Genomic DNA, 18,088 nt, shown 5'->3' with positions numbered 1-18,088 from the left:
AAAAAAAGACAACCTAAACTTGCTGACTTTGAGAAGAAGGATACAATGGAATGGTTACTATGGAGAGAAGAAAGAGATTAGGAGACGAGACGAAGATTGGAAAGAGCCCGCAGGATTTCCGAAGGAGGTGGAAGAGGGAATGGACAAAGCTCGCAAGCTTTTCCAAACAACAAACCCGCAGGTTTTATCTCCAAAAATCACTAACATCATAATCTCTCTTTTAACTTCATATAACATCTACTATATATAGGCATAAGAGAGGAATGCCAAGAGCCACATGTCTTTAATTTCCTGCATAGAAATTTTCCCCCATGCTCACCAGGAACCAAAGAGACATTCAACAGGCTGAAAATTCAAAGCAGCCAAGCCACAGAGTTCGAAAAAACAGCCAGCACCTCACGGATCCAAGGAGCCAGCATCTCACGCCGTGAGTTCAAAGCAGCAAAGCAACGGGAAATTTCTTCCCAGTTCGGAATTCAGCTCCACATTAAACCAGAACAGGAATCCAAGGAGTTCATGTCTCGGTAAGCAAACAGCCCGCTAGAATCCAAAGCAACACAGGCTCGGGAAACCATCAAAGCACGGAAAAAACAATGGCTGGCCGAACTCCCAAGAGTTTAAAGCACATTTATTATAAAGTTATTGCTTTGAATTCAGCCACCATTTAAAAGTAAGCCACGGTTCTCCAAGAGAAAAGAAGAAAAGGGGAAGGGGAAGGGACAAGGAAATGAGAAGAAAAAAAAGGAAAGAAGAAAAATCATTTAAAGAAATAATGAGCTAATTTTTAGTTCAATAAATGAACTAAAAATCAGCTCATAATGAGCTAATTTTTTTACTAGACATTAATGAGCTAGGGAAGTCAAAAATCAAATATTAGGATTTGATTTGACCCCCCCCCCCTTGCCTACATCACATTTGGATTACACCACCAATTTTTTTTACTATTAGGAGCTTTTCCATTTGATACTCCAAGCACATATTTTGCAATATATTCAATATCACTAGCCACTTTTTCCCACATAACATTAGCATCCTCATGCCCATATATAATCTTAAGATCTAAAATATTACTCTCAAAAATATTTTTGTTAATATTCTTTAAATGCCCCCATCTAATCCTAGAATATCGCTTTAATTTATTTTTTTATTTTTTGCTACTTCATCTTAAAGTCCAAAATTAATAATCAATATTGGGTACATAAACTTTCACTCGAAATAACTTTACAATCTTTGCAATCTAAACGATCTAATTTTTTTATAAGAAAATAATCAATCTGAGATTTTTTATATCCATTCTTATAAGTGATGAGATGCTCATCTCTTTCTTAAATAAGGTATTAGCAATTAAAAAACATAAGCTAAAGAAAAATCTAATATGGTCTTACCACCATCATTACTCGTCCCAAACCTATGGCCACCATGAATGCTTTTAAAATCATCTACCATATTACCAACATGTCAATTTAAATATCCTCCAATAAAAATATTTTTTCAAGAGATATCTTTTGTATTAATTCTTTTAACTCATTCCAAAATTTTAATTTTTAACACAAATATAAATCAAATTGAGGAGCATAAACACTTATAATATTAATAATCTTAGCATCAACAACTATCTTTAAAACAATAATTCTATCTCCAATTCTATTAATTTTTAAAACATTATCCTTCAAACTCTTATATATAATCACACATACACCATTTCAATGTTAGTAACCCTAACATTGAAAAGACAAAATAATAACTAATAATTTATATGCATGCATGAAAAGATTTGCTAAGGATGTTGATGAAGAAGATAAAATTAGCAATGAATAGAGTGTGTACATCAAGGGGTGAAGGACCTTCCTCATGCTATCAGAGAAAAGGAAAACCCAAGGACCATGGTTTTAGTAAAGTTATAATTAATATTGAATTATATTTTCATATTAAATGATAAAGAAAAATGTTAAATAATTTTAGTTGATTGGTGGTTAAAATATAGCTTAGGAGCTCCACATTTGCCACGTTTCTCTATCGAAGTGCTTAGACTTGCCTATTGTTTATCTGGATGGAAACATAATTGATGTTTATTTAAACAAGTACAAAAAAAATTTATATATGAATTATTATCATAAAACTTAATAATTTAGTAATTTAAAAAAAAAATTGTTGCAACATCATAATTAAAGAAGCAATATGAATCATGGTCCCATGAAAGATTTGATTTATATAAAGTATAATAGGATCTTGATTCAAATATATAATCATTGTGACATAATTCATCATATCTTTTAAAATGATATAGATGATGCTTATTAAAATGGATAATGAGTCAAATTAAAATAATGAAATAACTATTGGTGAGACACTGTGGCAAATACTAGTGATGTTTATGAAAGAAATTATAAATATCAATAGTGATCTAAAGGCAAAAAAAATGAATCATCTAAGCTTAAAGCTCTAGAAATTGAGCATGAAGATGATGAGCTTGATGAAAAAGAGTATGATTTAAGAGATAATAATGATACTAATGAACGAGATATGACTATTTCAGATTATGAAAATGATGCTCATTTTCAAAATAATTAGATTAATTTTTTTTTAAATCATTAGACTTGCAAAAAAACGTAATACTTAAAATTTCAAGTGGTTGAGCACGTGACCTCAAGCATCAATTTAACTTTTGTGTGCTAAATCATGAAATTTTTTTTTTGTTTTAGCGTGCTAAATCATGCTCTGACTCCAAACTCCAAAGAAATCTTTGTGTTATAATGCAATATTTTACATAAACAAGTATAATTGTAGAACTTTCTAAAGACACCTAGTGTATTCTTAATTTTTTTGCTTAAATTTTCTTAAAATTCTTAGAAACTTTTCAAAAATTCCCATAAAATACATTTGCCTCCACTTCTCGCAAAAACTATATATACTCCTTGGTTTAAAGAAAATATGTATGTGCTTTATTCCTAGTTGTTCGACTATGTGCAAAACCATCGTTTGAACTCCCTCTACTGTAACGATAATCTAACACATAAGTTTTGTCCAACAGATAAGCTAACAGGGATAGCGTAATAAAAATGAAAAGCTATCCCAAAAATAATACCTGAAGATGGTGCTTGAGAATCGGTTAGTGGTGATGGAAGCTCATTCCTGCAAACAACGCCAATTTGATACCCACAAAGGTCACGGTTCCCAAGATAGCTTCAAATACAAACAAAATGAGTAAAACATTAGGCAAATTATTCCAGTTACTGATTATTTTGGTTCTTTAGCAAAATAAAAACAACCATAAGAATTTCAAGACATTTTGGTACAAAATACACGATAATCTGCGGAAATGCTGTTAAAACAAATAGGTATGTTCATCACAAATCGGAGCTAAGGCCAAGAAATCATTTATAAGACCTCAAATAGTAAGCAAAAAAATATTATTCTGTAAGATCTGCTTAACGTTAATCACTGTAGCTCAAACTCACGAAAATAGAGGACAGATATAACTAAAATTCATACACGTTATAGGAAATGAGAGGTAAGAGAAAATTTCTAGAAAACAAATTAACTTAAAATCAATTATTAATGCATTAGCAAAAAAAAGACATTATAAAGAAAACAAATAATGCGTTTCTAGCCCTTATCATTTCCTATAAAGTGAAGCTTTATCAACAAAACATTGGACAGCATGACAGTTTGAGGTAGTGTAAGATGTTTCTCATTAGCAAACAATATTGAGTTTAATTTCTATAAGTAGCATGTGTAGTCGGTTATTTTATTTCAATTAGGACTAATTTGATAATTTTAAATTTGTTTACGGTTAGTTTTAAATTTTTAAATAAGGCTTATTTCGATAAATAGGGCCTAAAATTTGTAAGTCGAACAATTGAAGTTCATAATAAACAGCAATAACAACTGCTCTGGCACCCTTCCTCCTGGTTGATTTTAAATAAGTTTTGGTCTAAAATTTTTATATAAGGCTTATTTCTATAAATAGGGCCTAAAACTGTTCACCACGACCTCACCAATTTGTTGTCTCACTCTGGTGTTATTTGGAATTAGAGCCGAAATTCCTAACTCAAAGATCTCCATGAAAAAAATCTCAAATTCAAGCCAGTTTAACAACAATCCCTATAGGTTATAACCCCTCCTACTCAATGGAAACCTAATCACTAGTCAATCACATATTTTCTAGAATTATAGCAAGCTCGATGGCTTTGTCCACATCTCCTAAACCCAACCAATAACAACAAATAACAACAAGACCTCTCACTTTCAACCACCAATCAGTGTAGCAGTGTGGTTTCTATCTTCATCCACCTTGACTCTCAGCTCATCGCCACATAGCATATTCTCCTCATATGTGGGCATCAGTGTTAGCATCTAAGCGTTAACTACTCGTAGAGAAACACGATTATAATATCCCTAACAATGGTACCATCTTCAAAGCCATGACCTCAAGGCCTCCTCTATGCCCTAGCATCTTCATATTGGCAATCTTCATCATAGTGAACTCAACTTTCTCCACAAGTTCAACATCAAATTTGTTTAATTCTCTTATCATAAATCAATCTACCACCCCCATAGCAATGTTGAATCGCAACCTCCCACCACAAATTCCTCACTTGTTCCCAAGAAATCCCCACACACAACATATCACTAATCTATGCATTTATCTAAACCACTTGTGAATCGTGCATACATCCACTTCTAGATAGCAATCTTGCCATAATGCTCATGCTCGCATTATTGCTTTCTTGAACTACATGGGATGTCCTCTCTCAGATATCTTGACCAAAATTGGGAAAAGAGAATATACTACGTTCATCCAATTTTGGTGAGGTTCAAAGATTTAAAACAGAATCAAAAAATCATTAAGGATACCAATATGACTAATTGTGATTTATAATTGTTACTAAGTGACAAATATAAACTTAGTGATGTGATGGTCATTTAATGCTGAAATTGGCTCAAAAGTGCAAAGCATGGTTGACTGCAGCGAGAGGTATTAAAACATGGTTGTTTTTTCTTAGGGATATGGCAAAGATGGTTCATAGATCTACAGGTGAATTTCAAATCTACCTTAAGGGGGGAGTACCCTAGAACATACGAAAAATATGAATCAAGGGTTATGAGATGCCCTTTGATTCCCATAATCCATATCTAATGTTAAACTCAAAGGCAGTTCTTGATGGTTGAACCCTTGCTACTAAGGATATCATATATATTGTAGATGGTATATTATCATATCCACAAGTTGCTTCAAAAAAGGAAGCTTGAGTAACTTTAAATTCTAGGTTGGGGTCGACTAACTCAAAGACTAAGGTTAGAAAGCTTTTCTTCTTTGGTAAGGAAATAAAGAAAAATAAAAGACGCTATCCTCAGACAACCGTCAGAGCGGGTTCCTCACATGCATCAAATTGTAGGGTAAACAAGATAAGTGCATAAGACTAGCAAACCGATGGTCCACCACTGCAAGATTGTCCAATTTCTCCAACAAATGCTTCCAAATCAACCAAGACACGACACCCTAAAGTTGCTTCACTTTGAGAAGAAGGATACAGATGGAGTGGCACTTGCGGAGAGACGAAAGAGGTTAGAAGCCGAGACGAAAGGTTGGAAAGAGCTCGCAAGCTTTTCCAATAACCCGCAGGTCAATAGCAATTTTGCTCACAATAATCAACTCCCTCCCTTCACAACATCTTCTCATATTTATAGGCAAGGTAGGGGAATGCCAAAAGTCACACATATAAATTTTCCACAAGAACCTAAGCACCATATTTCATAGGATTTCCCAAAAAATTTTTCGGAAAACACCCCAGCATAAGAACCCGAAGGAGCAGCTACAGGAATCAAGGAGGCTTCACGGAACCAAGGAGCCAACATCACGGGAAACCACCCAGGCTCGGAAAACCAGAAGCCAGTCGGATTTCAAAAAGGCAAAGCACGGAAAACAGTAACTCACCTAATGAATTTTAATGCATAGAATTCAGCCAACATTAAAACAAGCCACGATTTTCCAAGAGATAAGAAGAAAGGGGAAGGAGAAGGGACAAGTCCACCCCATCAATGAATACTTCATAATGAGCTACCTTTTGGACAATAATGAGCTACTAAACTTCAGCTTAAGCAACTAAGAGAATGAGCTCCATCCAAACCTCCTCCAATCAACCCGTGAACCAGCAGTAGTAAATGGACCAATCAAGCCAGCAAACCAAAGGTCTATCAAGTCTCATGCACAACCTACTATGATCATTGGATGCTTTCCCATCATTGGATAGCTAAAAAAAGAAAAGAACATAAAATATTCTATTGTTCAAATAAAATTACAGAAACATTTGATAGCATCAATTCTCCCCTAGTTGAAAATTCTCATCTCCTGATGAGAACGTATCAGCAACTTGTTCATAAAGCCCTGAATTTCTTTTTTTTAGATCACCAGCATCAATCCAAGTACAATCAGTCAATGGTCGATTGCTCCATTTGACCATGAACTTCTTGTGTTCCCCATGTCTCGTTTTAGTGATTTTCATATCTATCACATCTTCAATTTGATCTTCTGACTTTACCAAAGGAGCATAGAATTGTAAAGTTTCAATATCTACAAAATCCTCAGAATCTCCTTCATACTGTTGACCCCAATACTAGTGTCGGGATCACGTCGACCACGCAAGGTGAATATCGAAAGCAAAAGAGCGAAATCGTGCAAAAACTCACCCGACGCGTGTCGACCGAAAACCCAAAATCATCGAGACGACCTCCGTTTGTGAAACGGACAGCGCCGATGCATCTGGGGCAATGGAAATAGCTAAAATTGCTACAAAATCCTCAGAATCTCATTGAGACGGTTTTCCATAGCAAGACATCTTAATAGATTTTCCAAGCTTCTATTGACTACTTCAGTTTTCCCATCAGTTTGAAGATGATAGGCGCTACTATATTGAAGAGTAGTTCCTAATTTTGCCCACAGAGTTCTCCAAAAATGACTTAAAAATCTAGTGTCACAATCTGAAGTAAAAGTACGAGGAATACCATGCAGACGAACAATTTCTTTAAAAATAAATCAGCGATATAAGAAGCATCATAAGTTTTCTTACAGGGAATAAAATGTATTATTTTACTAAATCGATCCACAACCACAAAAATAGAGTCAAATTTTCGAAGAGTAACCGGCAAGCCTAAAACGAAATCCATAGAAATATCCTCCCAAGGTTTGTTTGGAATAGGCAGAGGAGTATACAAACTAGAATTTTGTGTAGTTCCTTTAAAAGCTTGACATACCTTACATTGTTTAACCAGTTTAGCAATGTCCTTTCTCATGTGAGGCCAGAAATATTTTTCTTCAACTAAAGCAATTGTTTTTCCTTGACCAAAATGTCCTCCCAAACCTCCACTATGCAATTCTTTCACAAGTTGTTCTCTTAAAGAACCTTTTGATATGCGAAGTTTAGTTCCTTTGAATAAAAAACCTTAATGTATCACAAACTGAGCAGAAGGATCAGTTTCAGAAGCAAAACAAGCATCCCAAATATTTTTAAAATCAGAAACATTTGCATGAGTATCTTTCAAAAATTCAAAAGAAGTAACAGTCGGAAAAACAGTTATTAACAAGTGAGACCTTCGACTTAAAGCATCAGCAATCTTATTTAAAGCCCCAGTCTTATGTTTTATGAGAAAAGAGTATTCTTGTAAAAACGAAACCCACTTGGCGTGTCTTTTGTTCAAATTTTTTTGTGACCCCAGAAATCGTAAAGCCTCATAATCAGTGTTTAAAATAAATTCTCGATGAATCAAATAACATCTCCAGAACTTCAAAGCTTGAACAATAGCATAAAATTTCAAGTTATAAATAGAATATCGAGATCGAACATCATTTAATTTTTACTAAAATATGTAATAGGCTTTCCTTCCTGACTCAAAACAGCACAAATACCAATATGTGAATCATCACAATCAACTTCAAAAACCTTTTCGAAATTTGGTAGGCTAAGAATTGGAGCTTGACTCATTTTTAGTTTGATCAGTTAAAAAATATTTTCAGCGTCAGGGGTCTAATTAAAAGTTCCTTTCTTTAAGCAATCAGTGATAGGAGCAATGACAGTACTGAAGTTTTTAACAAATCGATGATAAAAAGATGCTAACCCATGAAAACCTCTTACCTCACTAATGTTTTTAGGAACAGACCAGTTTCTTATTGCTTCGATTTTCACAGGATCTACTTTGATTCCTTTAGCATATATAATGTAACCCAAAAATGTCAAACTCGAAGTCAAAAAAGAACATTTTTTAAATTGATGTACAGTTTTTTCTCTCTCAAATTTTCTAGAATCTCTTTGACATGTAAAAGATGATCAGATTCGTGAATGCTGTAAATCAGAATATCATCAAAATATACAACCACAAATTTGCAAATAAAAGATCGCAAGACATGATTCATAGTTCGCATGAAAGTACTCGGAGCATTAGACAACCCAAAAGGCATAACAAGCCATTCATATAAGCCCTCTTTGGTTTTAAAAGCAGTTTTCCATTTATCTCCAGGTCTAATCCTTATCTGATGATACCCACTTTTCAAATCAATTTTTGAGAATATTTAAGCACCACTTAGCATATCAAACATGTTGTCTAACCTAGGAATTGGAAACCGATATTTGATGGTTATTTTATTTATGGCTCGACTATCTACACACATTCTCCAAGTTCCATCTTTTTTAGGAGTAAGCAAAGCTGGCACAACACAAAGACTTAGACTTTCTTGGATTAATTCCTTTTCTAATAGTTCTGAAACTTGCTTAGAAAGCTCTTGATGTTCGTTTAGACTCATTCTGTAATGTGAACGATTTGGCAATGTAGCTCCAGGAATTAGATCAATATGATGTTGAATGCTTCTTATTGGGGTAAACCAGTTGGCAATTCATCAAGTATTAAATCAAAAAATTCATCAAGCAATGGTTGTATCTCTTTTGGAATTTCAAAGGATAAATCGGACTCTTTTCCAAGCAACAAATATATCACATCAGACTTTGTCAACTCACTTGTATTCAGAAGCAATTTAGAAGTGGAAGATTTCACAGTTTTGTTGTTTTTTGTTACCGGATCAAGAATGTTTCTTTGTGGAAAAAGTGTGAACTCTTTGTTATCTTTAATGAAAGAATATGTGTTCTTTTCTCCATTGTGTATGGTTTTATGATCATACTTCCATGGACGACCTAAAAGGATGTGACATACTTCCAGAGGTACAACATCACAGACAATTTGATCTTTGTAAGTTCCTCCAATTGCTAAATTCATTGTGCATTGTTTAGTTATAGGAACCTCACTCCCCTCTTTGAACCAAGATACTTTGTACGATTTAACAAGAGGTTTTGTCTTCAGTTTAAGCTTCTTTACCATATGTTGTGACACAAAGTTTCCTGAACTTCCACTATCAATCATTAAGGTACAAACTTTCCCCTCAACAGTGTAGGTAGTTCTAAAGACGTTTCTCCTAAGCCATTTATCTTCCTTTCCAATTTGAGCAGTTAAAATTTGTCGAATCACTAGCAATGGTTCTCCTTCATCACCTTCCAAATCAAACTTTTCTAATTCAGCTTCATTTTCAAATTCTGTTTCATTCTCTTCCTCTTCTTCTATTTCTTTTTCATCTTCCATGAAATTAGTTCGTGGAGGATTATTTTTTCTGCAAGTAGCTGACAAGTGATCATATAATCCACATTTATAACAAGGTCCAATTAGTTTAGATTGCTCAGAAGGTTTATTTCCTGCTACCCCTTTACCCTTTTCCTGATTTTGACCTTTAACAGTTTTAACTTTTATATTCGAAGTTCCCGCAGAAGTTTGAGTTTTAGTTCCACTAGTTTGTCTTCGCTTATACGTTTCAGTAATTTTATTGCTTCCCCGCAAATGTTGTTTTTCAATTTTCAAAGACATGCGATAAGTCTCATCTAATTTAACGACATGATGCAAGTTGAGTTGATCCTGAATTGTCCATTTCTATGATCATTGGATGCTTTCCCATCATTGGATAGCTAAAAAAAGAAAAGAACATAAAATATACTATTGTTCAAATAAAATTACAGAAACATTTGATAGCATCAAAGATATAGATCTTAATTAAGTGAGTGTGCTAACTTGATGATAATATGCTCAACTACAATTAGGGCTTACATCTCTAAACTTGAATAGACTTAATAAAGGGGCTTACGGGAATGTGGCTCAAGGTAAAGATATTTAGATCATGCAAAGAGTCTTACAATTGTTTAACCTGCATTCGATCAAGGGCTGAGGCCTACAACACTAATGGTATAGATGCTTAGAAATCGGTAGTAGTAACCTTGAGTGAGGAACCCCAAGTTAGATCTTATTGTGTTGATGTTAGCGAAGCCAATAAATAAGACTTCTTCCTCTAAAATAGAGGAAGGCCTATAAATAGATCTTACGACTTGGCACTAAAAGCAAGGTCATTGTTTAATGACTTGGGATGTTTAATGAGCCTTCAATGAGGGATTGGGCATAAAACTATGCCAACAAAGATGCCTAAATGTATGCCTTTCCAATCCAATATTGGAGGAGCCAATTAATGGAACTTTCAACCTGTCAATTAAAGAAAAGCCAAAAGATAGGTCGTATGACCTCACCCTATAGGAATGGTAAACATGCAAATAAGAGTTGCAACATCTCTATTAATGGAAAATCAAGTAATGAGCAACATTACCAAATTGGTGAGGTGTGGGCTTCGAAAATTCGGCCCCGGCCTCCGCCTAACTGTTGCTTTTCTATTTTCAGGGGAGTTTTAACTGATTAAGTTTCGGGGTAAATTTTGGGAAGGCAGAGGAGTTTGTAGATAAGATACTACCTAAAGATTTCGCCCTCATTTTGTGAGGACTTTATGATCTGAGTTTTGGCTTCCTATAGGTGCAAGCCCCTATAGTTAATTACCCCTCCTGATAACGAGAGAGAACTTTCGATTAAGGCTAGTCGTCAATGAATACATTGTATCCGTCGATACGTGGTATCTGACATATAGTAGCAACATGGGTATGGATGTTTGAAAATTTGGAGATTTGATATGTGATATTTAAAAATAAAAATTTTCACCATCTTGCACTTAAAGCGGATGGTGGGGGAAAGGATGGGCCCGACAAAGATCCCATGGTTTCGTCGACTCGGGCCATCGTGGTCCCTAGTCTACTTAGTCAGAGGAGGTAGTCAACCCAACCTGACAGAAGGATCCTTGTCGGCAGTCATGGGTTGCTTTGTCCAAGGGGACCTTGTAGACCTAGGATTGATGTTTGTCTAAGGGGACAAATTTGAATCTACCTTAACTAACAGAGGCCTTTGTGCCCTATTGATCATATCTTATTGATTCATATCTCAAGGATTTGATGCCACTAAGGAACGCATTGGCTCTGGCCATAATCGGTATTTCGTTGTGCCATTTGGCGGCAAAACCACTCGGTTCAAAGAGCCCTGGGTCATAACCATTTATCCTGCGGTGCCATTTGGCGGCAAAACCACCGGTTAGAGGATACGTACCACATCCTTATTAGTAGGAGACTGTTTGAGAATGGATCCTAGTGATATTTTCGACTAGGCATTTAGCTCTATGTGAGCTGAAGTAATAATCAAATTTGTCCACTTCGACAAACTGTTGCGAAGGGTGGATGGATTTTTACTTTTAAGTATTCGGATGGTTGATTTCAATTTTAAATATTTGGGTTTTAGAATTTTTTGTGGAGTTTGGATGTTTGGGAAGCATTTGAAATGATCGGAGTTAACCCCTCCGGTTGAGATTTGCATTAAACACTGCCATCATCGGGTTGTCTGAGGGTCACTTCCATTTGAAAATATTTGTATTTTATGGATGAACCTTGTCGACTCTGTCAAGCTGTCGACAAAAGATCATGTTTCGTAGGCTTTATACCTTTATTAGTGAATTCTCATTGTTATAGGCCTTGAAGGCCTAATATGAATGTATTAAGACAAATATACCGATCGCCACAACCGTATATTTGTTTGATGGTTCAAACCCTGTCGACTCCTATTGATATAGAAGGATCGGGTTCGAACTTGAATTCACTTATTGACCTACGCAGCATCCCTAGATATCACGTGTATTCCTACAACACGCTCGTCAGGTCCCATGTGAGTTTTTGATTGCCCTTGCCCCTTTTGTGTACCTATATATATACAAACTATGGTGCGTGTGCAGGGGGGCTTTGAAAATATTTGTAAACGCCTTATGTCTGCTTGCATGAATGTTGCGGATCCGGTGTCATGACGTTGTAACTTGTAGACATCTTCTATCTGCTTATATGAGCGTTGCAGATCCGGTGGCATGGCGTTGTAACTTGTATACACCTTATGTTTGCTTATATGAGTGTTACAGATCCAGTGGCGCGGCGTAGTAACTTGTAAACGTCTTCTGTCTGCTTATATGAGTGTTGCAGATTCGATGGCGCAGCGTTGTAACTTGTAGATGCCTTATGTCTGCTTATATGAGTGTTGCAAATCCGGTGGCATGGCGTTGTAACTTATATATGCCTTCTATCTACTTATATGAGTGTTACAGATCCGGTGGCATGGCGTAGCAACTTGTGGATTGAGTTGTTTGCTGCTTTATACAGGCAGAATATCGTGCACTACTTGTCTCTTTCTATAGGTGGATTGTAGTACACTAACGAATCTCCTGCTTTGGGTTGTAAATAGTTGTATTCATATGATGTCTTTGTTCGAGGTCATTACTTTTCATACAAATCTTCTAGCGCTGGCCACAGGCATTTGTGTTTATTGTAGTTATTCTGCATTTTTCTTGTAGGCAATACTTTTGATGTGTAACGGGTTTCCTACGGTAGCTCGTAGGGGTTTACACTTGCTACAGTTCTCTTTTGTATTTTCCTTGTAGATGACATATCAGTGCATGACAGATCTTCTACAATGGCTCGTAGATATTTGTATTTGATGCATATCATCTACTTCTGCTTGTGGAGAGTTGGTGTATTCACTTTCAATCAAATGGAATTGATTGTACAAAGGCGACAATTGCTTGTAGATGGCATATAATGCTTACAGTGGGTCTCCTACGGCAGCTCGTAGGAGCACGTATCTGTTGCACATTATCCAGTGTTTGCTTGCATATATCATGTAATGCATATGTCGGGTCTTTTACGACAGCTTGTAGGTGTGCTTGCGTTTGCTGCATGGTCATGGTCTTTGGTCTTTTCAGTACATCCGCTACTACTATCTATAAGTGGCATGTGGCGCATACGTCTATCTTTGTAGAAAGATTGTATATATTGCAGATCTTTTATCCTTGCTTGTGGAAGGCTGATATATTTGACTGATGCTGAGTGGTTATCGACTGTAGGAATGATTTAGCATCCACTGGCGAATTATCATCACTCATAGGTGCCAATTCTGCACATATTGCAAGTTACTTGATACTTGTCGAAATCATCATATTCATCACACCTTGTTACTTGCGAGCATATTGTATTTACAAGTTCTTCATCCTTGAGGATAATTTGTAATTTGCATGATGAATTGTTATTCTATTCATTGATGTCTCCATTCCATAGAGATTATTGTCACGAGTTAAATGTTATTGTCCAAGAAAGAACTTCATGTCAAAGTTTGTGGTCAATTCATACATGAACCATCACTTGTTTATTTGACTTCTTGTTAACATAAACCATAATATGTGGCAATTAGTGACTTGCACGAACCTTCTAGAACTACCACTTCCTTTCTAAACTCCTCAAGCTCCATATTTGTATCTGATAAAAAGTTCTCCATGGCTCTATTTTATGAATTTCAATTAAGCTGCACATCTCCTTCAACTTCATCAATTGATATGCATATTCAAGTCATATTGATGTCTTGCCCATCATTGATTCTTCACCTTAAGCATGCATGATCATAATTATCATTCAGTATTTGCATCCTCGTCATGTTCATACAATCGTAATTTTATTTGCACAATCGGGTTCACACTCAAGTTAAAGTTGGAGTCCTTCGTTGTCAAGTTGCAAGTCTTCTATGTCATATGAAAATGACATAGATTATGCATGATAAATTTGCTTAATGACATTGAAAACTTTCTTGAAAGCTGGAGTCCTTTGTTGTCAATTAGATAATGCTTTCTAATTGAAATGATAATTCCTTAATGTTCATTGAAAACTTTGTATCGTTAAATGTAAACATGTCATAGCATTTTCCACTTGATCTTTATTTGTGCAACTAAAGTTCTCATATTGTTAAAATACAATGTTAATTTTCATTTTTTTTTCATTTTTTCAATGTCAAGTTCAAATTGTTCAAATCTTGTCCAAGTCCCTTGTGGTCCAACTCAAATCTTGGCTTGAGTTTAAATGTTCAAGTCATGTCGGCTTAATGTTCAAATCAAGTCCAACTTGAGTTCGGGTTCATTGCGGTCTCAAATCAAGTCTTCTTGCACTTTGTCCAAATGTTCAAATCTTTGTTCATCTCATTTGATTTTTAAATCAAATGCGAGGCGAGTTCAAGTCCCCTGTGGTCCAATATGTGCATCCAGTTCACTATCACTAAGTTCAAGGTCAAATTCATTTGAGTCTTATTTGGTTAAGGTTCTAGTTCGCAAGTCTTCAATGCAGTTTATTATGATTTTCTCTGATACAAGTTCATTTACGTTAGGATTCAATGCTTGCAACTTCATTTATTGTTTAACTTTAGTTATAGTCCTTTTATTTGCTCAAGTACAAATATGAGCTCAAGTTCAAATTGTCCACATTTTGTCCAAGTCTTGTCCATGATTCACTGAAAATTTCGACAACTTCCCGGCGCATCCCACGTTTTGCGAAAACCATAAAAAACTGAGTCATCCCACCACGCTACTCAAGCGTGTATGGTAGGTATTGGGGGACACCGGGCCATACATCTTTCATCCCACCATGCTACGCAAGCGTGTATGGGGTCTTCAAAAGCACCCGTACGAAGGACAGAAGTGGATCTCACCATCATGCTACAAGAGCGTGTATAGGGCTTACCCATTTTATCGTATGCGTCGCACCGGACTCCCGCCTACCATACTACGAGAGCGCGTATAGGTGGTTCTCCGGTCCGCCACAAAGGCCGAAAATGGGATTTAAAGTGATTACCCGCCTTGTCGTCGGCGTCGCACCGGGTTCCCTCCTACCGTGCTACAAGAGCGCGTATAGATGGTTCCCCGGTCCGCCACAAACTACGAGAATATGATTTTAAGTGATTACCCGTCTCGTCATAAGCGTCGCACCGGGTTTCCTCCCACCATGATACGAGAGCGCGTATAGGGAGTTTGCCGGTCCATCGTAATCGACGAGGATGGGAAATCTATGTTTTAGAAGTTTAGACCTTTGGGGCAATGTGATGACGACGACGAGGAATTTGCAAACAAAACACATGCACAAAGCTCTTTCTCCTTTTTTTTTTTTTTTTTGCTTTGCCATTTTCTTATATTCCTTAATGGAATCCTCATCGATCAAGCAATGAGTACCTTTCTCAAGATAAAAATCAATGTAATTAGAACACCTGCAAAGAAAATCTCTCCATTTATTTGACAGAAACATGGGTTTCTTTTCCATGTCAAATGCTGCATGACATAAATCAAATCCAATAATGCAATTAATATTTGAAGTTAAACTCTTGCAAAATGCTTTCATCTCTTCCAATTCATAATTTTCCAATGAGGTTCTCCTGGTGAATTCCTTCTTTACATCATAAGCTCGTTCATATTTATTCCTGTTAAGCATTGCAAGATCTACTCCACTAAATGCAGATTCATCTTGCCCAACAGTCCTTTCCAAACGTACATGAGAATGAACTGCTCTCATTGATAAAAGAAAGGGAATTTGCTTCTCCGTCTCCTGCCTCATTATAATCTCTTGGAGAATTTCCATTTCTTCCTCATCATAAGCAGATTTCTCCTCAACCATTTGCCGATATTGATGGGCCTCCATGCCTATCTCAGCTTTCTCCTTTTGAAGCCACAATATCATTGCCATGGCTTCATCTGCAGCACTGGCAGCCGCATTTCTCTCCTCCAATTCAAGACACTGTGCTGCACGAGCCCCTCTGTCCCCCTCAAGCTCACTCGCATTGACACATGCATGCAGCAAAGAACAACAAGTAAGCTCATTTGGTATACAATTGAGATCCTTCATCTCAGCAAGTATCTTTTCTGCTTGCTTTCCAGAGTTTTCCACGAGCCAATGCAGCCATCAAAGCATTGTAAGGGGACATATCTGACCCAATTCCAACAGTACCACATCAACCTCAAGGGCTTCAACGTTGTAAGTGGACAGATGGGAGATGAATTCGGTTGAGGCAGTGGGTGTGAGATCCTTTGGGAACAGGGAGGAGGGGAAGAAGGTCAGCAAGGAGTCCTTTGTAGATCATGGAATGTGGAGGTTGGAATGTCCATGAAATTTGGAGATCAACTGAAGTGCTCTAGTCGTGTGGAGCTTTCAGCCGATGAAGGGATTCTGCCAGATTTGATGAATTGGAGCAGGTTGAAGGGGTATCTTGAACTGCCTCTCCCACTCATCCTCTTTTCTTGCATGAGAAGAAGCTACGGGGATTTGGCAAGGAGAAGCCTGCGGTTTGGTGTGGAGTTGATCTTGCTAGATGTTTGCAGAGGCTGGATCGGCCAACAGACTGAGCTAATCCGGCTATAGCAGTCGGACGTTTGGTAGGTTATTGAAGGTCCGTGAAATAGAGGGGGATTGGAATTTGGAGACAGAAGGTTGCTGGAGAAAAGGATAGGTAGCTGGCTTCTTTGTGAAATGGATTTGGAGCTGTGGTAGCTTGGAGGTTAGTCTGACGTGAATATCCAAGCGGCAGCTATCTCCTTCTGTTCCTTTTTATTTTTTTAACGTCCAAACTCTCATTTGAACAAACCAAAGCCAGCAACACGGGATTGATAGATTGACGAGGATTCGACTGAACAGGCTGCATTAATGTGCATTTAATTTCCACTCTGACTTTATTTCTCTGTTTGGTAAAATGATTTTTTGTCAAACTCATCAAGTTATTAGCTCTATTAATGATTAGCCATTAATATATTGATTCAGAAATGACAGAACTTCATTAGTCAAGCAAAAATCGTCTTGCTTTGCGTGTTTTCCCGATTTATTTGCCTTTTTCATCATTTAACGTGTCAATTTTTCCTGATAATCGAAATTAGACAAATTAATAGTGCATTTTAGGTATTGTCGATGTTACAGTCGCAACAGCGCAACACGTTTCGCGATCGGACTTTGTTTGGGCGACGCCAAGGCCTGATTTGCTTGAAATGCATGTTGTCTTGATTTGTGCGCACAACCTCATTCAAACAAATTCATAGTGCATAGAGTATTCAAGGCGTTCCAGACACAACGACAGAATTCGTTCGTCAATCAGATGTCATTTGGGTAGCGTAGAGCAGCCTTTTCCTTGAAATTTTCCCTTCGCCTCGGGATGTGTGCCACCAATCCGAATGATCCAATTTGAACATAAAAAAATATAGTTTTGAAGTATTTGCAATGTTCTGAGTATAATGACGAAGTACGTTTCGCGATCGGACGTTGTTGGACAGTGTCAAGGCCTCTTTTCCTCGATATGCGTGTCGGCATTCTTGCATGTTTTAATTTGCACAAATTTGATGTCATAAGTATTTTGGATGTTCTGAATGCAGTGGCAGAGTCCGTTTCACGATCGGACTTCATTTGGGCAGTGACGCGGCCTATTCTCCTCGATATTCATGTTTTGCTCGAAATTCGTGCCATCAATCCAAATGCTTCAAATTGAACATAGAAAGTGTAGTTCTTGAGTACTCGCAATATTTCAGTCGCAATGGCGAAATCCATTTTGTGAACGGACATCACTTGGATAGCTACGAGGCTGATTTTCCTTAAAATTCATGCCATCATCTTGGTTGATCCCAAATAATTAAATATGATATATATTTCAAGTGTTGGCGACATTCCGGATGCAGCGACGGAGTCTGTTCATTGATTCGACATCGTTTGAGTGCCGGTCTTCATTAACTTCGGGTATCGGTCTTCCCTTTGTATCGATCTCGTCCGATTTCACAGCGAGGGATCTTGACCCAACAGAATTCGAT

The 18,088-nt window shown here is 36.8% G+C and overlaps 1 protein-coding gene across 10 annotated transcripts in view; it reads right to left on the bottom strand.

Moving 5' to 3' along the window:
* The window catches only part of LOC110101294 (LRR receptor-like serine/threonine-protein kinase FEI 1), a 116,037-nt gene that overhangs the window by 65,575 nt on the left and 32,374 nt on the right, over positions 1 to 18,088 (bottom strand). For all 10 annotated transcript variants that reach the window (XM_020829587.2, XM_020829323.2, XM_028696185.1 and 7 more), the window contains one exon: positions 3,086 to 3,183. In XM_020829587.2, the coding sequence (XP_020685246.1) occupies positions 3,086 to 3,183 (98 nt within the window). The remainder of the gene's footprint in view (positions 1 to 3,085; positions 3,184 to 18,088) is intronic.

The sequence above is a fragment of the Dendrobium catenatum genome, unplaced genomic scaffold (assembly GCF_001605985.2).
Source record: "Dendrobium catenatum unplaced genomic scaffold, ASM160598v2 fragScaff_scaffold_716, whole genome shotgun sequence".
Classification (NCBI taxonomy): Eukaryota; Viridiplantae; Streptophyta; class Magnoliopsida; order Asparagales; family Orchidaceae; genus Dendrobium; species Dendrobium catenatum.
This window is presented reverse-complemented; position numbering and strand designations above follow the sequence as displayed.